Source organism: Pelodiscus sinensis, chromosome 2 (assembly GCF_052426305.1).
Source record: "Pelodiscus sinensis isolate ZL-2025 chromosome 2, ASM5242630v1, whole genome shotgun sequence".
Classification (NCBI taxonomy): Eukaryota; Metazoa; Chordata; order Testudines; family Trionychidae; genus Pelodiscus; species Pelodiscus sinensis.
The window spans coordinates 98,541,463-98,562,500 of record NC_143053.1 but is presented as its reverse complement, the minus strand read 5'-3'; the positions used below and the strand labels follow the sequence as shown (position 1 = coordinate 98,562,500).

Sequence of the window (21,038 nt, the reverse complement as noted above, 5' to 3'; positions counted from 1 at the left end):
GATTAACGTGAACTGTTTTCCCCCCTTTAAACTCCTGGGAGAGAAAGAGATCCACTCTCCCTCTCTTCTCTTTTCACTGAAATGTAACACATTCAGATCCCAGAGCTTTCAGACAGTCTCAACTGATAGACAGACACATCGAGCTTGCTTTTCCTGCTTCAGTTTTTTACTCCTCCTCCTCTTGCCAACGTCACCCTGACAATTACAAATAGGTCTCACACAAACCCATACCTGTCAATCTTTTTAATTGCTTTGTTTTCATTTTTTTCCAGAGCTAAACAATATGACAAAAAAGAAGTCTTAATACAGCATAGCATAAAAGATTTCTCAAGTGAGGCACACATTGACGGTTTTGTTATTATAATCCACTTCCTAAAGTACTCTGCAAGACGCATGTGCTGATTTAACTTAAGCAGATGTCTAGTTCGGGCAAACTTAAAAAGCAAGAGATGCTACCTAGCTTTGACACACAAAAACATACCCTCCCCCTTGAATTTAGAATGATTTGTGTAAGATTACAGATCTCCCTTACTTTTAAACGCCAGCAGATTGCAAAGCAAGAACTGCAGCGTATGAAATGCTGCTAATAGACTTTGCATAGTTTGTCTAGGGATTCATATATTGCTAACTGCAAGAACAGACGGTGGTTCCCTTCCCCCCTTCATAATGCAAGAAAGAAAATTAAAACTACATTCTGATTCTTAAAGGTAAACACTTAAAGCTATACATTTGCATCCTTTGGGGCAAAAAGGTAATTTTATTGAATTAATATGCAATTAAGAAATAAATTGTGCATCATGAAATGATGGAGTTAATTCCAAGTGAGTTATACATGAATTCTTCCTCCACTATTGCAACAGCTCTCTTTAAATTAATTTCCACAATCATCAAGTTAGGCTGGCAGTTTTATCAAAACATTTACTTTAGTCCTTTGACCTCCCAGTTGGTTTTCTATAAATGCTCTCCCAAAAGTAATTCTACATTGCAGAAGTTAATTTTTTAAAAATTCCTCTCTTAAAGATACCGGGGAGCAGAAAAATATTTAGGCCATTTTTTTTATTTTGTAATGTCAAAGCTAAAAGGGAGAAGGAGCCACTTTTTAACTGTACTCGGGTTATAGAGGACTATAAACCCCAGGAGGCTGTAAAGTGCACTTCGTGCGTGTTTTCCGACTAGAAGGACATCAGCAGTACATTTCTCTTCATAGACATAACACACACAAAAATCTGTAAGATGCTTTAAACCCTTTCATAAATCGCCGTGCTTTTATTCTCCCCAAATCTAAGTGCTATATCCACTAGTGGTTGCTAGCGGCTCTGGGTTGATTTGTACCACCTTGCGAGGAAGTGAACGTTTCGCACGGAAGGGGCGGTGCCTGTGTCAGCAGCCTGCAGCTCCCCAGCTGCTCCTAATAACAACATTAGAAGATTAGCTGCAACTTCTCTTTACTACTCTAACCTTATTGATCTGATAATATAGTCGTGTTTTCTTTCAACTTTTTTAAAGGGATCATCTCCGGCTTTTATAAACTAGGCGCATGGGGATGGGGATGCGGCACGGTTTTATATTTAAATGATTTTGAATTCCCTTCCTAAAATGCAGCATGCAAGCTAAAAACAAAACAAAAATTCTGAGCGGAAAATCTTGCAAACCTGTCTTTCACTGAACGTAAGAAAAGCCTGGTCGCGGTGATCAGATTTGGTTGCATTATAGAGAGGCAGGCGGGCATGTGTTTCTGTGTTGTTGCAGATCACACACAAAACACAGGCACCCACAGTTTTTGCTGCTGCAGCAGCTTTGCAGGCGGGACTGTGTTAGGGAGGGTGAACTTTGTTCCTGTTTCATGTTAGAGACGGTAAATGAAGATCAGCTCCAGGGGGATCATCTTGCTGGTGCTGCTGCTTCTCTGGTGTTTCCGTGTTGTGGAGGGGCTGGGCTGGGAGGACGGAGACAGGCTGCAGCTTGCTACATTAGACGTTATTTACATACACAAATAGCTATGTTCAGAGAGTGTCTCCTCTTGTGAATTCGGTGGTGGTGGGTTTTGCAACCTGTGCGAAGAACCCTCATCGCTGGACACCCCCAAAGGGGGTGCTGAGGGTGGGATAAGAGCGCTGAGGCTAGAAATGCGTTTTAATACAAAAAGCAGCGCTTTGCTGAGGTGCTGGGGGTCTCGGTTCTGGAGGAGTCGGCGGCAGCAGCAGTGTCCTCTGGAGGGTCCCTTCTGGTCCTGCTTTGGTGGTGCTCGGCCCCGGCCCATCTTGGACATGTCCTACTCCCGTCACTTTCTGGATTTCCAGGGCTCGTCTATTCCCAGCTCCATGAAGAAGCTGGTGGTGACTAAGCTGAACTCAAACTTCCGAGAGGCTGTTGCCCTGCGGCAGGACGCGCCTGTGCCACTCCCGGGAGATGGAGATCTTCTTGTCAGAAACAGGTGAGCTCCCTTCCCCTCTCCAGCCCCCCCCCCCCCAGGTCTTCTCTTCACCTACTTCCTAGCTAACCCTGGGGTCTGAGCCCTTTTCCTGCCCAAACGCCCTCTGACTTCTCACCTCTTGTGGCCTTCTCTTGTCCTGTCATCCTATCAGGGTGTACCAGCTGCCATCTGGCGCCTGTGAATTTGATTTTTCTTGTTGTTTGTTTTGAAGTTCTGATGCCACAAACCTTTCCCCCCAGGCATTGGGGTGGGTGGGATTTTTTGCATCTTTGGAGGTGCTGCTTTCTGTTTTGGTTTCTCCTTTCTTACCAATGCAGCTGATCAAGCAGTACTTATTCTCCTACCCGGGAGGAAGAACAGCCTCACAAATCACTGCTTTAGTAGCCGTTTGCAAGGGTGGGAAGGGCAGCATGATCTTAAACAGAACGCTGCACGTGAAGTAAGGGCTCGGGACTGCAAAACCAGAACATGATTTCTAAATCCTTCCCAAGTTTGTGTGTGTTACGTTTACCTAGTCACCAGCGTGTCTGTCTCCCTGTCTGACAATATAGAGCAATCTGTGTCTGTGTTATTTATAGCCACGGGCTGAGCGTGTAATTGTATATAGAGCATGCACCGACGATGGTTTTATGTGTGTGTTTCCCTGCGTGTCTGTGTTTTTCCCCTCTGTAGTTCTCCACGTCACTAACCTTTAGTGAGTATGAATCAACAGGAAGGCAAGAGGATCGCATCAGTCTGTCAATGCTACTTCTGCTTTCCCTGTCACCCGTCAACCATCTAGCCACTACTTCCATCCTCTTCCTCCTCCTAAAAAGCAAACAGTAACACCAGGAAAGGAGAAAGCATCTCGAAATTCCACAAGCTTTTAACAAACTCCATAAGCCTCTCCAACCTTTTAGAAAGTTTATTACCACTGCTAGTCTCCCTTGTGAAGTAGGCTTTCTAAATTGTTTGCTATTTTTACAACGAAACAGGGTCACACAGGGAGTAAAGCTGTGACATTTTGCTTAACATAATGTGCAGTAAATTGTGTGCTTGCTAGTACTGTCCGTTCAAGCTTTTTGGTCAGCTCCCAATAAAATGAAGACTGTGAGGACAAAGTGTACCTTTCCCCAAAAGGCTTTATAACCTATATATTTTCATTGGTTCCCGCCTAGATGGAATCATTCCTTAAAACAAAAGTAGGGCTTTTTAAAAATCCAACTACCTCTGGTAGAAGCTGGAACTCTGGGAACCCTATGGAAGATTGTGTAGCTGTTTCTGTCAAGAGGGGAAAGGGTCAAAAGACTTGACTAAAACCTGCCCCTACATAGAACTGGTTGTTTAAAGACAGTGCATAATGAAATACACCAACAGTCCTGAGGTCAAAACTGGAAGTTTATTAACAGAAGTGCTTGTGTACCTTGTCTGTATCTAATCTCTGGAGTGTGTGTGGTTGGGGAAGGGGGGTCATAATGTACAAGAGAGAGACATGGACTTCTTACGACTGAAAAAGCTTCATGCAAAACTTTAACTCGCTGCTGCCATCAACCTATAGGATTTTTCAACTAGAGAGCTCTAAAGCACTGACTTGCTGCATCTAATAAGGAGCGGCCCTAAAAACAATAATGGCATGAAACATGAATCAGTCTGGAGTTAAACTCCTTTTCTTGGAAGAGACCCGCCTGCCTTACAATGCAAACAGCTACAGAAAAATGTAGCAAGTCCCACTGCTGGTAGTTGGATATGATAAGGTTGTTACGTCGTTGTTCTCTAATCCCCTCCCCCATACGCACTCTCCCTCTTTTCCTGTGAAATTTTAAAATGTATTCATGCCATTTATATTGTTTTCAGTATAACTCTTTCTTCTTCCCTCCCCCACCCCTCCTCGCTTGTGCCTGGGTGGGCTTCCTGGGTGCTAGAAAGACGTGCACGCCCCAGAGTGAAATCAGAAGCTGGTCCAGAGACTCATCCAGGCAGTTGCTTGTATTTGAACATACATCAGTTTATAAAAAGGGGTGGGAGTGGGGGAAAGTGATCGACTGAGGTGTGGAGTTATTATATTGTGTGTTGTTTAGAGTTGAGCGAAGTTTTTTCTTTGTTATTATTATTTGCTGAGGAATCTCACATCGCATGAGATTCCATTAGTACAAAAATAATGCACAGGATATATTCTCTGCGTGTACCTTCTAAGAGCTGCAGCAGAAAACAAGCCCTCTTTCCCGCTTTTGTACTATCCTGGGGAAGCTGTTTCTTATCCCAAAAAGACAAAATGTGTCCCTGGCTTTATTGATTCTAAAAACACATTTTACAATAGGTAGAAGTCTAAGGATTTTAAAAACAAAACAATAAATGACTTGCGTTTGAAGGGTGCATTTGCGAATTTGTTCATTTTAGTCTCAGTCACGCCCATGAACAGTATTAATTGCTTAGAGCTTTTTATGCAAAACAGCTCTCATTCACCACAGTAAAATCTGCTTTTAGATTTAGGGGAATACTGTGGAAAAGCGCTTTGGAGGTCCATGTATTTATTGCTTTTCAAATAAGATGCTTCTATTAAATGGAACTTTCCCCCCACTTTTTCTTTCGGTGGAAAAAGCATTCCATAGTTCTTAGCAGAAAAATCCATCATAGCCTTTACTCACAGAGAAATACTTTTAAACTAGAAATCGATTTAAAACAATAAACTTGCTCTTTCTAGTGGAGAAAGGAAAGCGAAGGGGAATAGAATCCTTAACGTAGCCATTTATGCTGCTTATGGTCATTTCTTCTATTTTCAAGAAGGGGAAGGTACCTCTGTTTTATGGCAGAAGAACGATCAAAAGAAAAAAGCCCAGGTTTCCCCTAAGTTATGCGATGTTTTCAAGCCTTTTGTAAAAGAGTGACCGGTTATTTCGTTTCCCAAATATTTTTAACGATTTTCTGCGGAGGTGAAAGTTAATGGGGAGGGTGTTATTGAAATGGAAGGGGGAAGAGTTTTTGATTCATGGTTTGGCGGATCACGGTGGGAGGAGTAGGGGGATTATTTCGGCTGAGTGTTTGGGTTGAGAATTTGTTTTCTTCTGCGCTCCTAGTTTGGATTACCTTGTTTTGTCTCTGTGTTGAAGAGTCTTGTGCTGAATTTCGCTCACTTGCGTTTTGTTTGGGTGCGAGAAGCAGTATTTGCATCCCTCCTCGGGCACGTCTTGTTTTTATAATAAACAATACCAAGGGGTCAGCACCCTTCAGTGTAAATAAAGCGGGTGACTCGGGAGTGTGAGCAATTATTTTGGGGAAAGAAGCCCCGATCTCTGGTTCCGTGTCTCAGCTCTTCAGATTTTGAAAATAGTGAAAGATGGTGCCCTCACCAGACCTTCCTTAGTCAAATAGAAAAGACATTTTAAATTTGGAAATTAAACCAGGAGGATCACTTGAGAAGAATCTTGAAGGCACCCTGCAAAAGCAGAATGCACTTTTTTATACACACAACCCCCCACCCCACCCGATACCCACCTCGTTTCGCGCTCTCACAAGTTTTCAAGTTGATCTTGAATTTATTTCTGCGTTTAAAATGAAAGGGTTTAAACGCCCGGGGCACAGAACACCATGTCCCCCACAGTACCTTGGAAAAGCAAGGTTAACAATAAAGGATTTAGATAAGATTTTGAATTCAGACGTTATGGTTTGATCGTTTTTTGGGTTGTGGGTTTTTTTTTTTTTTTTTGCATATGGGAAATTTAGGAAGAGTAAATTAAAAAAAAAAAAAACCCCTACAGGCGCGAACACATGGGAGTTACACAAATATTGGTGGGTTGAGAAAAAGGAGTCGAGTGAGGAGTACTTTTAGCAAGCTTGGAGACTATATTGATTAATAATAATGATTCCCCTAGTCCAGAGAGAATCATTTCACATGGCAGAGGCAGCTTGGAAAACTGGAGGGGAGGGGTTGGGATGGTAAGAACAAATATTACAAGCAAGCCACTCACACATACACTAACTAGTTCTCATTTCTTTGTTTCTTCCTAATATTTTTTTTCCCTGGGGCTCCTAGCCCCGTTTGAATTGGAGGGGGGGGGGGGGAAAGCGATCGCGAACAAGAGGACAGTCTTTCAACTGTTTCTTCCACAGGCTGACCTGTGCGTATCTCCAAGCCCCCTTTCTTCCTCCTCTCATAGGCAGCCACCGAAGAGCTGCAGCCCCCCAGTTGAAATGGAAAGGCATCCGCATCTGCACATACAGACTTGCATGGGGGAGAGGGAGAAGAGCTGCAAGAGGCCAAGTGCTGGGGGAAGAAGTAGGGGTGCCGCAATGTAGAATAGGGGCTAGAGGGAGGGAGTGCTAAGATTAAATGAATGGCTTCAGAGAGATGTCCCAACTCTCTGGCCGACCTCTGAAGTCCCGCTGAGCAATCACACTCCTACTGGTGCCAGCACTGGCACGTTTTCCCTCTTACGGTTATCCTAAAAGGTGGAGAGGTGCAGGCAGGCACCAACTTCTGCTTCTGCACTGTTTCTTTCCCGAGATCTGCCATTGCATCCTCCCTCCCCCCCCCCCCCCCCCCCCCCCCCCCCACACACACACAGTTTCAGCTTCTGGTGGAGCCGGGAGAAGGGGAAGAGATGGGGGGTGATTTGCATTTTCTCCTGGTAAAAAGCAGCATGTTAAGGACACTTGTATACAAGACATCTGTTTAACTGCAGCACTCCCATTCCCTCCTCCCTTCACACACGAAGTTTCCAGCTTTAGAGGTCATTTACCTGCCTTGATCTGTCCCTTTCCATTTTAAGAAAGATGCTAAGTGAAAAGAAGATGGGACTGAAAAGGGTGGGGAGAAAGGTGTGTGCTTTTTTTTTTTTAATTCCTCCCCTCTCTTGGGTTTATATAGGGGATGCCTGTTTCATATAAGTGCAAAAAATTAAAGGAGCACAAATAGGCTTTCTGCAGGGAAGGAGGTTCTCTCTGTGCCAGTCAAGGAAGCTAATTCAGAGGTAATTTGGCCCAGATTGCAGGAGAGGTGTAAATCCATGGGTTGAAAGTTACTGCTGTAGAAATAAGGGCGGGGAGGAAGGGAGATAGCCATCTCTCTGCTTTTAAACCTCACTGCTAAAAGTTATTTTTTAAAATCTAATGCAAAACAGTAGCACCAATTGTGCCTTAGCTTTATGATCATTTTTCTCAAGTGTCCTGAAGAGACATATTTTGCTGTGGAAGCTGCTGCTTTTCTTAACGATGGGACATGGGAATTATGTAAATTAAAGGAGGATGGTAGTTTTTTTTATCTATAAATAGGATGTAGACATTCTTTATTATATTTGAACACTGGATTAAATGCAGAAATAAGGAAAGCAACAAAAGCCACATTCTTCTTTTTCCACCTTATGTGTAATATATATACAAATTGTACATATCTATACAATACACACTTTAATATAAAGTCTGAGAGTCTCCATAGTATAAAGAACTAAAAAAAATTTTAAAAGCAATATTTTCAGTTTCTCATTTCTTTGAGTACGATGTGTAAGCACTTCAAAATCTCACACACACAATTTGAAAATATTGCTAACTATTTCTATTAAAATTGCACGGTTTGCATACTTCTACAGCTTTTCATATGACGCCAACTTCTATAATCTTTAAGTTATCAGTTTCACCTGTAGTAAAAATCTGACATCCTTCTGCTGCATTTGCAAGCTTCTTGATGTTTCTAGTTAACAGACTCTCCTTGTCTTCCTCGTGTAGCAGGTATTTTTGTTATGAGCTATTTTAACATGAAAAAATATTGTTAGTAAAATATCTCCTGTGCAATTAAACTAGATCAAAATACCAAACTGTTATCTTCTACTGCTAATCAAGTTTAGAATGTGTGTGTCTTTTTTGAAAATATTGGCATTCTTTTTCACCTGTTAGAGGTCAGTTGGACTTCTAAAAATTGAATACAGAGTAGTTTCAGTCCCTCTGTACAAGGCTGTTTGCATGTTTTATGAGTAATTTGTAAAAAGCAAATTATTTTAATGTTGAAATTAGCTCAAAGAGAAGGCATATTTCCTATAATCACAATAATTTTAAAACAAAAAAACTTGCCTTCGATAACATGTTATGATCTTGCAGATGACATTTATGCTTAATGTTATCGTTCATTGTTAACGGTATTATTCTAATCAGAAATGTAAATATGTTGCCAAAATAAATATATTTAGCACTTTGCACATATTTTATTCTACGGAGTTGTTTTTATATGATTTGTAGAGTGGTCAATTCATTTTAATTTTCCAGTCTGATACAAAATTATTTTTTTGGTTTGCTTATTTTGGTTAAAGCAGCCATGTGGAGAATGTCTTTTTATTTAAACATGTCTAACATTTCTACGATATTAGAAACATAAGGTAGAAAAGTCTGATTAAAATCACGTCTATGCTATGTATACAGACTTCTTTGAATAGTATGATGTGAACATTTTTTCTAATTACTGGTATATTTGAATATGTATTGTTACATCTTATCCAGTAAACCTAAGTGGATGTTTTATCGCATGGCAAAGTACTTGACAAAGAAAGCATGATAACAAATTTTTGTTTTCTTCTAGATTTATCGGCATTAATGCATCTGATATAAACTATTCAGCTGGTCGGTATGACACGTCAGTTAAACCCCCGTTTGATGTAGGTTTTGAAGGTATTGGTGATGTGGTAGCCTTAGGCCTGAGTGCTAGTGCCAGATACACAGTAGGCCAAGCTGTGGCCTATATGGCACCTGGTTCTTTTGCTGAATATACAGTTGTGCCTGCCAAACAAGCAGTTCTTCTACCCTCAGTGAAACCTGAGTTCCTTACTCTAATGTTAAGTGGCACGACAGCATACATCAGTCTGAAGCAGCTTGGAGAACTGACTGAAGGCAAGAAGGTTTTGGTGACTGCAGCATCTGGAGGAACAGGCCAGTTTGCTGTGCAGCTTTCAAAGAAGGCAAAGTGCCATGTAATTGGAACTTGCTCCAGTGATGAAAAGGCTGATTTTCTGAAATCCATTGGCTGTGACCATCCCATCAACTATAAAACTGAAAATCTTGGTGCCGTTCTTAGAAGGGACTACCCAGAAGGTGTGGATGTAGTGTATGAATCTGTTGGTGGAAAGATGTTTGACTTGGCTGTCAACTCCTTGGCTACTAAAGGGCGACTGATAGTGATTGGGTTTATCTCTGGCTATCAAAATCCTACTGGCCTTCAGCCTATTAAAGCAGAGATGTTGCCAGCAAAACTACTGAAGAAATCTGCCAGCATCCAGGGTTTCTTCCTGAACCATTATCTTTCTGAATATAAAATGGCTATGCAGCATTTGCTCACTATGTGTGAAAGTGGAGAACTGGTTTGTGAGGTGGACCTTGGAGACATGTCTCCAGAGGGCAAGTTCACTGGCTTGGAGTCTGTATTCCGTGCTATAGATTATATGTACATGGGAAAAAACATTGGAAAAATTGTAGTTGAATTACCTAACTCTGTCAACAGTAAGCTGTAAAAACAGAACAATGATATTAATCAAAACAGAGAGAAAATAGGCACTTTATACCTCAGAATTACTGGAAACTATTTCTTTTTGAAAAAAAAAAACCTTAGTAAAGGGTAGTATATTAAAACGGTATTAAGTTGTTACGAAAAAGGTTGACTTAAAAAAGCTAAAAATTTAACCAGTGCCTGTTGCAAGGATTTAACAAGCCTGTGTTTGATTCTGTAACTTTTATAGTATTAGCGCTGCTCAGGCTAATACTAGATATGAACATTATTCTGGGCAATTAGAATAAGTGATGATGCAGAGGCTGATCCACCAGTTTCTTTGATAAGATTTTTAAATCCTTTTTGGAAACATTACATTTCATATGTGTCATGTCAGCTATTTTGATCCTCTGATTTAAAAACATCTTTTATTTTCAGCAAAATAAAACATTCTGTTTTTAACTCTTGACATTTCTGGGAAACCAAAGTTTAAAATTATTTTTTCTACTTTTTTTGTATTTCAAACTCAGTAATAATGTTATGGCTGTCCTGTGCAAGTTATTCAGAATTCACATGCAATTCTATACAGAAAATGTAGCCACTAGTTCTAACATGGCAGAAAAATGGGGGAGAAAAGGAGGGAACACTCACCATTTCTTTTAAATCACAGAGTTGGCAACTATAAGTAAGTCTGCAATTTTTATTCACATCTTTGTTCCATTTGGAACAGTCATCTTATCTGTTTGCTTTGGTGTTTATTATCTTTATTCTTTACCCTTCTTTCTCTCTATTAATCCCCAAGATGGGCTAACAGGACTTCAGTTCTAAATTGTGTTTCCATGTATTGAGATTCTTTATTTGTATCAACAATTTAATAAAATGCAGAAAGCTATCTCTGTGTTTGTCATATTTTTTCATATTGTTACACTTCCTGTAGCTTAACTCTTTCATAGAGGTGCAGTATATTTTAATATATTTAAAACAGTGATGAATATTTGGTACAACTTCTCATAGCCAAGTTAGTAGTAATATTTACTAATGCTACTACTTAGGCCTTATGGCAAAGAGCAAGGTCTTTTGTTTAAATTCTCTGTGCCCAATACACATCTCAAGTATAAATAAAAACATAACTGGGGAATAGTTTACACAGTGGGTTCAGTTAAAATGATTGTTCTGTTTTGAAAATTATTCATGGCTGAGGAGGTGTTTTTATACCTGTATATAAAATGGGAATTCAACCTATGGTAACAGTGAACTGTTTCCAAAATAGTGATGCTTTTAAACTGTACCTACTGTACATTTATTTTCATTACAGTAGTTACACTTTTAGGGCCTGACCTTGCTGCCTCCATGGAAGTCAGAGAATTTTAATGGACTTTGAGAGCACTGGCAGCTTCACTTATGCTGACATACCTGGAACTCATAGAAAAGTTAAATCATGTTTCATTTTATGATTTAAAAGTGCATTCCGACTGTAATTTGATAGTTTACCTCTGTTATTGCTGGTTTATGGATTAGTATCCAGCAAAAAATCTTTCCTTTTCTGCCATGTTTGAACGTCAGTATCAGTTCACCTGTTTGGGGGTTTTCAGAAGAAGGTAGAGTGGTGTCAGTCTTTGCAGTTTAAAATTCTTTGCTTTTTCTTATGTTCAGGCAAGCTTAGATTATTCTATAGGGACATTCTAGGGATTGTCAAGCCATGTAGCTTGCTACTAGCTAGTTACCATGGTAGTGTGGGTTTCTTGGTTTGTTTTTTATTATTACTATTTTGAAAAATTATTTTCATAATCAGAAAGTACATTAACATTTAGAGATCCAGCTTGATGACAGAAAAGCCCTCAAATCCTTACAAGATCAGTTAGAGAGTACTAATGTGACAGGTTTTTACTCCAATATATCTGGTCCCTTATAGTGTTTTTAAAATAGTTAAAATATGCATATCTGTGTGCAATATATATGTCTGAGAAAACCATTCAGATCTGTATTAACTGATACAAAATCTAGAAAAGGAACCATACCTGTTAACCGTCTGCAGCAGGGCCATGAACAACAATATTTTCAAATTGGGCACCTACAGATGTGTACCAAAATCCATAGTTATTCACCTAACTCGGTGCCCTGATTTTCGGAAGTGCTGATCATTTGAAGTTCATGTGATTTATGTGCCTATTTTTAGTCATCCCAGGTTGAACATTTTGGCCTAGGATTTGTATAGTAATATACCATGTGCATATATGACATCCAGGATTTCATAAACGATTACTACTTTTCTAAATACATTACCAAAGATTAACTGCCACAAGCTCCATCACAAATACAAATAAGATAAGGAAATAGAGACACAACTTTGGCACATTCCTATATTTATATTAAAATGTGACATTATTTGTGTTGGTCCTAGCTGTAGTGTTTGGGTTACTCTTCAGCACCTCAGTATGTTTTGTAATGTTATTACTGAAGTTCAACTTCTTTATGTGCAGAACTTAATTCCCTGTTTACTAATTCTAAACACTTTTGATGTCTAGGTTGGCTATCACAATTGCTTTGTCATTTTTATCATACTTCTCCAGAATGTTTAAGGAGATGTCTTAAGATGTGTATGATTGTTCTTTCATGAATGAATCCAAAATAGTCAGGGATTTCTCCCCTTCCCCTCACCACCACTTTTTTTTTTTTTTTAAGATAAGTTATTACTGCTTGTTTTAGATTACTGAAAAGAGCAGCTTTATCTGGGGGAAAAGATCAGGTATTTGAGACGTACAGATTATCTTTTCTCTATTGTTACTGGTGATAATTCTCAGGTATGTGAGAACATAGACAACTTTTCCCTTGTTTTATTTCAAAAGTATGTATTGTGAATTGGCTACAATAGGCATAAGACTCATTTTGGGTAAGCAAGCTGTTGTGTATATAAATAATGCCTACAGTATTAGATGGACAAGAGAATATATATGGCATGTGCACAGCAAGGGTTTAAATAATGCTAGGACACTGAATGTATGAGGAAAAGAAACTAAACTCACAGCAAGGGATTAACAACAATACACTTAATATGCTTGCAAAAAAAGGTGTATTAAAAGCTGTGTGCACAGTGGGGACTTAAATGATTAAAAATAATAATACATGTGCCTGGGAAGTATTAAGTATACTATATGCAAAGAGTGGGGATTTGAATAATAATATTAATAATAGCATCTGCTCAAGCTGTAGTTGCTGGTGCTACAACCTAATTTTACTTTTCTAAATGAATTTGCTACGACCGAACCTAACGTTGCTTGTTGAGGATAATGACAGAATTCTCCTTATACACACATGCATGCTCGTGCACACACATACACATTTCCATGGAAAACAACAAAGAAATTTAATGAAGGGCTGACTATATGCTTCTTTTTCTTCTGACTCTCTCTCACACACATACCCCGACTGTATATACAGGACTGTACCCCTCAGCACGTTGTACAAAGATGCTCCATAATTAATTGCTATGCTGGAATCTCCGAATGTCTTGTTGAATTAAGTTACATTGCTATTGGGTTACAGTTTTTGGTGGTTTATGGGGGGTTTAAAATAAGTGGCTAATTATAGCTGCCGTGTCATATACATACAAATAATTACAATTGCTCAGGGAAAAGTTTGAAACCGTATTTGAAAACACTATTTTTTTCCCCCTCTCTCAGTCTGAGGAGTAAAGAAATTCCACTGCTGAATGGCTGTTAGTATCTATTTTACAAGATTTACTCATTTTCAGGTACCTAATGTAGCTTCTAGCATGCATGCACAACAATACAATTTATATGGTAAATGGAACCAAATAATGGCTTCACTGAATGTTATGGCTGCACTGAAGGGAAATGTCACGGTAAATAGCTGCCAAATTATGGATCATGCCGAAGTGTCACAACTGCACTAAAGACAAATAGCACTAGAGGCTGTTGCCACTGTGACGCTTTTGAGTTATGAAGAAGAGGAGCAGTCTGATGTGAGGCTCTTTGTGTCCTCATTATAGCAAAGGGTTACTGCAGCAATGTACAAGAAAACCCAGTCCAATGTGGTGGTTAGTTATTAATCTGTCCCTTTCAGATCTAACAGCTGTGGCAAAACAGAAAATCTTTGCTTTGCGTTAACATAAGCACGCACAAAAACCTGCAGATTTTATGAATGTAAATGTGTATGGGAAATGACTGGTAATGGAAAAATGTAATAAAATAATCTAATCAAAGAATATTATTAAATTTAACATAGTATGTGTCTGAAAGGTTTAGTTGCTTCTTATGCAGATAGATGTGTGAAATATAAGCAATAATGCACTTTCTCTCTTTGTAAAGATATGCGTAGTAAGGACATTACCAACTAAATTGCTTCTTCTAAACTGAAGTGAGTCCCGGTTTCTTTCATTTTAATGGGAGGGTAATAAAGATGAAAGACTAACGTTTTAACTGATGGATCCCTTAAGCTAAAGAATAGAAATTTATTATGTTTTTAGGGGATATGCTAAATCCTGAAATGTGGGAGAGGGAGGAATCCCAGGTAAAATAAAATTAAACTAAAAAATAGCCTTATGTAATGTGTTTTTACAAATAGAAAAACTGTGCAGTTTTATTTAGATTAAACAGAAGGCTGTTTTCTCAATCAGACACAATCTCAAAAATATATTTGAAAAATTATTTGAAAATGGAAGGTCATGACTCAGCAAGGGGTCTGTTTTTCTTCAGATCATCGTTCAAACCCAGCCTGCAATGTTAAATGCAACGAGTTTGATGGTCTCAGCACCTTCTTTTGCAAACCATTGTACACACTACAAATGTACCATCCATAATTCAACACAGTTGTCAGTCTCGGTTTTAGAGAGGGGGCCCAGACTGAACAATCATGGTGGATAAATTATTTCTCAAGTCTAAGGAGAGTGGTCTTCCTTCCACATCAGGCTTAAGGTCATTGGCAGGGCAGTGAGTGAAAGGGGAGCTTGTATATTAACTCTAATGCACTACTAGTGTGTGGATAAATAGAGGGATTATACTAATTAATTACAATTATGTTAATTCTTTTGGAGAGAACAGCTGAAGAGGAGTAGTTTTGTTCTATATTTTTCTCCCTTAATTCTCTTTTTTCCCCTCATGTGTAAAAATAATAAACAGATGTTCCTATAGGTCATTTTTCTTATAACAGCATTAGTGCTTTCTATTTTCATCATCGCAAAAATCCACATTTCAGAGGATATCCAAAAGATTCTAAAATGGTTTTTAATCTGTGGCAATAACACATTCTGCTTAAAATTCTTATGCTGTGGTCTAAAGAAGGGAGAGGGAGAGAAAGATACCCTATCCAAAACTGGGTAGAACATCTTTGAAAGGCAATTAGGGTATCTAGAATTTATTTTACATATAGCGCAACGGCAAGGAGCTGCTTTTTATTAAATGAAAATCCTATGTTATATACTTCAGAAACATTCCAGTTAATGAGTGTGTAATGTCCTGAGCGTAACACAGAACTTCTTTTTGTGTTCACAACCATATGATGCTGGAAACTTGACAAATGATATCATTTAAGACATATGCCTGCCTTAGGGACCTGTTTTTTGGCTTCCTGTTTCTGGCTTTTATTTCAGTAACATTTGTAATTGCCACAGGATCTGTACCTGTGTAGTGTTTTAACCTTTTCACTTACCACTTCATGTTCACTGGATGTGGGTGGGTACTTTGCATCATAACTGATGAGAAGGAGTTGCTAATTTTTTCAACTACCATGTTATTTGCTCTCTTATGCATACATCCTGATGTATGATGTATAAATATAATATAAGCTGAGCTTTTTACACAGTTGGGGCAGAAAACACTATCCGTTGTGTCACACTGACACAAACACAAAAACTAGGTATAGTCCAGGCTTAAGAAAAAACAGCTGCCAGGTGTGGCTGGCTGCTTCCCTCTGGATTAGAAGAAGGATTTCATAAATATTGGATAAGTACGAAATAGCTTGCTTCATACATAGAAAAATTAGAAAAACAGCACCCAGCATGCATTTTTCTCCAATTATCATCATTCTTCCCTTTGATAAAAAAAATCATTCTTTATTATGGACATAAATGCAATCTGGAGCTAGTTAGAAATGCAAGTTTTATTTTCAATAATGCAATTACATTAAAAAGTTTGCTTTGTGCAAGAATGAGGAACCTTTGTTGGCCTGGAGGTGCTGACCTACAGAAAAATCAGTGGCGGGGGAGAGCGGGCACAAGTTAGAAAAAAAAAAAAGCCAAAACAAAACCCTCACTGACATGGCCCTTGACTGAAATGGAGAAAGACATTCCCCTCGCATGCCAGAGCCTTGTGGGGCCCAGGCTAGTAGTTTTTGTGTGCTCCAGCCCCACGTGGAGATGGTGGGAGGCAGTGGGGCTGGAGCATCAGTGTGGGCTCCCCAGTGCTGGGGTGGAGGAGAGTCCTGAGCCTCAGGGGCCGAATCCAGGCAAGCAGGAGCTATATCCGTCTCCCAGGCCTTAGGTTTCCCATGGATTTGGGTTGAAATTGTATCTCCAGGAGGCAATCCTGGTGGGAGCAGGACAGTCATGACTTTAAGCTCCCTTTGTACTGTGAGGATGCTGCTCTGACCCTAGCCAGGGGAAGCACTGATTTATGGCAGCCTCCCCAGGGATGCTCCACAATCTGGATCAGCCAAGAATCCTTGTAGCACTTAGTATTATGGCTCTGCCGCTACCGAGGCCTGCAAAAGGACTGATGTAGGGCCACTTAATGGCCTTAAGTGGTCCCGTCTTAGGCTTTTTGGAGCGCGGTTCCACTGACTAGCCACTACTGCAGTGGTGTATATGAGCTTGGATAAAGGACAACGTGTCTCTGGGCATTTGTTCTGTAGCCAAAAATTTTTTGCTTGCAAGGAAAAGTGCAGCTTTCCTTAAAATTACTGTTTTATCCTGTGGTCATTGAAAGCACACTTTAATTCCAGTTTCCAGTCACCAAGTATTTTGCGGCATGTTGCTTCTGATTATGTGAGGTAGACCTGAGAGCACTGAGCACCCCCTGGAAAAGCACACAACCCCTAACCGGTTTGTCCCCAAAGAGAAGAATGATTCTGAGTAGGGCCCTACAAAATTCATGGTCCATTTTTGATCAATTGCACTGTTCTACGATTTTTTTTAACAATACATTTCATTATTTCACTTACTTCGATCTGAAATTTCACTGCCTTTTTCTGGCCACCCAGCTTTGAAGACAGCAGTGGAGAAGTGTGGCTGGAGAGTGGTGGCTGCTGACTGAGGGTCCAGATTTAAAGGTATCAGCATAGAAGTAAGAGTGACGGTTCTATCCCATTGTATTTTAATTATAGGGATCCTGTCCCAAAAAAGCGTTTGGGGGAGTGCAAAATGATTATGGAGGGTGCAGTATTGTTGCCTTTTATCTGCACTGCTGCTGGCAGATATAAGGGCAACAATACTGCACACACACACACACACACACACACACACACACACACACACACGCGTGCAGTGAGCAGCACTGCTGTCAGCTGCAGCACAGAAGTAAGGATGACATGGGATGGAACTGCCACTCTTACTTGTGTGTTCTGACACAGACCTGCCTAACTTCAAGCTACTGTGAATTTTCTTACTTCTGTGCTGATGCCTGCAGAGCTGGGCTCTCAGTCATGCTATCTACTAGTACAGCATAGAGTAAAAGCACCCAAAAGAACAGATTTTACGACCTGTGACACATTTTTCATAGCTGTGAATTTGGCCAGGGTCTAGTCATGAGCCCATATTGCCACATGGACCAGCTCTAGGAAATAAGCAGGAAATATTTATCCTATACAAATATGAGTGTAGTGGAGTCATAACAAGCATGCACCAGGCCAAGTCACTTCTGATATTAGAGGAACCATATTCAAAATGAGTCAAAGAACATATACAGGCATATACATCTCATTGTGTTAAGGGATTTGTGCACAGACCTCCTATACACCGTCTTTAAAAATATACCCTTAAAGGACTAATTCACAAAGGAAAATGGAGAGAAGCAAAGTTTATGCAGTTTCTACAAGCAGTCTGATTTGCTATGCAGTTCAGTTCTGGCTGATTACAATATGCCTCAGGTGGGCTTTGAGGCACAAGGCCAAAAAGCCAAGTGATTCCAACCACCCAAGACCAGAGAATTCCACAGAACTGCATTGTCTATCACGTCTTATTGGCACAAGGAAAATAAACATTCTAAAAAGAATGACCATATTCCTCTATTTACATGGGATTATTGCAATGACTATTTCTGGCAGGCAATCTGTTTGCATCTCGAGTTTGGAAAGCCTGTAATGTTAAACAAGGGTAATGCTGGAAACATGTTTGGCTTATTTGCCCCCTGACACCTATGTGTAATCCCTCATTGAAGCTGTAATGAATGTTCCCTTTGGGATTGTATAATTTTAACAGTAACCTCTGCATAGTGTTAGCATAGTGCACTCTTTCTGAGTATGCTAAGCATGCCACCAGTAGCTAGAAGAAAGTAGGTAAAATATAGTATGTTGTATTTATTATTTGGAAGTGAAATTTAGTCACTGTGGGTTTTTTATCATGATGAGCTGGAAAACAGTGTGCTGTTGTACAGTGCTAGTGTAAATCAATAACTCCATAGGAAGCACTGCTGTGAAAGTGGGGTCAGAAGCAAATTGGAGCATGGGGTGAAGGGAAGGGCTGGAGAAAACCAGTTCTGACGCAGACCTGCCTAACTTCAAGCTATTATGAAATTTTCCCTCAGGACAGTTTGCAAAATCTCAGGCTTGTAGTATGCTCACAGTTACCAGCACTGCTATTACAGCGACAGCAGCAAAAAACATGCAAGTATCATCAAATACATTAGAAGAGGCTAGCGAGATGTCCTGTCCTGAGATGCTACAAAAGAAGAAAATACTTGAATTCTTGAGCATCGCTGTTGTCAGAATTCACTTCAAAGTAGAAAACAGATTAATTTTCCCTCCCCCAACTTTAAAAAAACACAGAAAATTTAAATTATTTAAAGTCTTTTCTTTCAAATTGGAGAGCGAAACCAGGTGTTCTGGAAGAGAAGCAAGCAGGAGAGGCAGCCAGGAGTTTCTCAGGGTTTTCAGTTTTCTACTAGAAGTATATGTGAGTTAACTCTGGAAATCAGCTATCCCTCTATTTTAATGTGCCTAAACCTTGTGGATCACAGACCACTTGATTTGCATATAAGTGGTGCAACAGACTTTGACAAGATTTATGACTAATGTAGACAGTGCAGCTCCAGTTTCACATTTACCACAAAAACATGCACTACTTTCTAACTCAAACATACATATGTGCAACATTCTCATATTCACAGGGGCGGAGAGGAGAAGGAATTGAAAACTTCAACCTAGCTGATTTCATATACTGTCTCTTCAATTTTATCTGTTAAAGCTGTGGTTCTGTATGTCAGCTTGTTCTTTTGCCTTGCTTCTTTTTTTGGTTTGTGGGAGGCTGACAGATTCCACAGTCACAACATGTGGGTCATAGAGCAAAGAAGGAGACAAACACCCTCTTTTTCAAGAAGCTGAAATTGCTGTTGCAAAGAATAGCTAAGCATTGGTTCTTGATGCATGAACCAGAATCCCTGAATTCTATAAAGTGAGCAAGAGGCTCAAAATATAGCATGATGGAGAGAAAGCGGTAGACTATTCAGCCAGGGTAAAAAAAGCATATCTAGGACAGCACTGCTCAGCTGACAGGAGGAAATCCAGGCCCATGCTTTACCTCACATGAGTTCACCAGGTGGTAAGAGGCAGATTTTAATCACACATCTATGACAACATGAGAAAACTCTGTCCTAAATTCAACAAGATTGTTTCACAAACATGTGGTTCCAAGCATTCACACTCTTAACACTCTTCTTATGGCTTCCTTCCTCCTTGAAGTCATGCATAACAAACAAATGTTCAACTTCACATAGACACATATAGCTTCTTTCCATTGACACATTTCACAACAAACAGCAACAGCAAACGTAATCAGGTTTTGGAGCGAGCCCCATTCTTCTCCAGGGAACTAGTCACTACAGAATTCTTTTTGTGTGTTCTTGGAATTTACATTTGGAAATGGAATTGTTGGCTTAAAGCAACCTATGACCGCCTGCAGAGCCCTCCTGGTCACTAGCAAGGTGGGGATTAATCCCAGCCTGATTTACCCCTCCTCTTTCACTAATGAGGCAAAGATGGAGACTATGGCCAGATTCCCCAGAAGGAAGTTCTATAAAGGATTAGCTGTTCAGGAAGCAGAGAAGAATGTTTTGGGGCGAGGGGGCTATTCCTAATTACTAAGGGGAATGTGGATTTGGGGGGTTATGATAGTAAGATCAGTTGCTATGCTGCTTCGTTGTAGTAAAATTACTCTCCGAAGACAGGAAAGTATAAAGACTATGGCTTCTTCAGCTACATACTTCTAATGCTACTTGTACACTTTAGCTATGGCTTTCAACAAAAACACTGGTCCAGACTTCATAAAAGGTGAGGGGACACAGTAAAACTTCATCAGATTTCCTCTGATTTCTCAGCACAATTGTATAATCATACAACTTCAGAATGCAAACTGAAAATAGTTCTCACACCTGTAAGTAGGGTTTACATTCTAATAGACTATTTCCCAGAATCCCACATGTCCACTCTTACACTCAACATGCTATAAAAACTCAAAGGGCATTGAAAATATCGATCAGAGCTCTGCTACAGGCAACTCCAGTTGAATGTAAGCCTGCTTGCAAGCCAGATTTGTAATATTGCTAGGATAGGCTTCATTCACAACCGTATTAGTGCTAGGGAGCACAGTGAAAGAAAGTTGTCCCAACTATTGGAGAAAGAGACAGTGAGAAGTGGAATGGATGCCACTGACAGCAGAATAATTCTTGAAATCTTATTCTGAATAGCATTTATGCACATAGTCTGACTCAATAATATTACCATACAAGTATGGGCTGTGCATTCTAAGAAACTAGTCCACTGGGCTTCAAGAAGTTTAAGTGGTGGATAGAGGCATGTGAATTATCTAGCATTTCTTCAAAATTTTACATAAAGGGATTTTCAGTTTTGCTTCCTATCATCTGTCCCCTCTTCCCCGCTCTCCCAAATGCATGCATCTGTAGGAGACACAACACTGTTTCTCCTTTCAACATGCAA

General features: G+C 39.8%; 2 protein-coding genes across 2 annotated transcripts in view; one reads left to right on the top strand and one right to left on the bottom strand.

Annotated features, from left to right (window-relative positions):
• TSHZ1 (teashirt zinc finger homeobox 1) overlaps nt 1–150 on the bottom strand; it is a 62,988-nt gene extending 62,838 nt beyond the window's left edge. Inside the window, exon 1 of the mRNA XM_075921069.2 lies at nt 1–150. This exon is cut by the window's left edge and continues 11 nt beyond it. The gene's annotated coding sequence lies outside the window, so the exon portion shown is untranslated.
• A 1,212-nt stretch (nt 151–1,362) lies between these two features.
• Nucleotides 1,363–10,767, top strand: PTGR3 (prostaglandin reductase 3). The gene is made up of 2 exons (XM_006121399.5): nt 1,363–2,434; nt 8,976–10,767. The coding sequence occupies exons 1-2, from the start codon at nt 2,127–2,129 to the stop codon at nt 9,898–9,900; spliced, it is 1,233 nt and encodes a 410-aa protein (XP_006121461.3). The 5' UTR covers nt 1,363–2,126; the 3' UTR covers nt 9,901–10,767.
• Nucleotides 10,768–21,038: the final 10,271 nt, after the last annotated feature.

What these genes read in the sequence shown, in the direction of transcription:
- PTGR3 (XM_006121399.5), top strand. Translation starts at nt 2,127, where the DNA reads ATGCGTTTTAATACAAAAAGCAGCGCTTTGCTGAGGTGCTGGGGGTCT. An exon ending in GATCTTCTTGTCAGAAACAG is followed by an intron (nt 2,435 to 8,975) that starts GTGAGCTCCCTT and finishes GTTTTCTTCTAG; the next exon opens with ATTTATCGGCATTAATGCAT.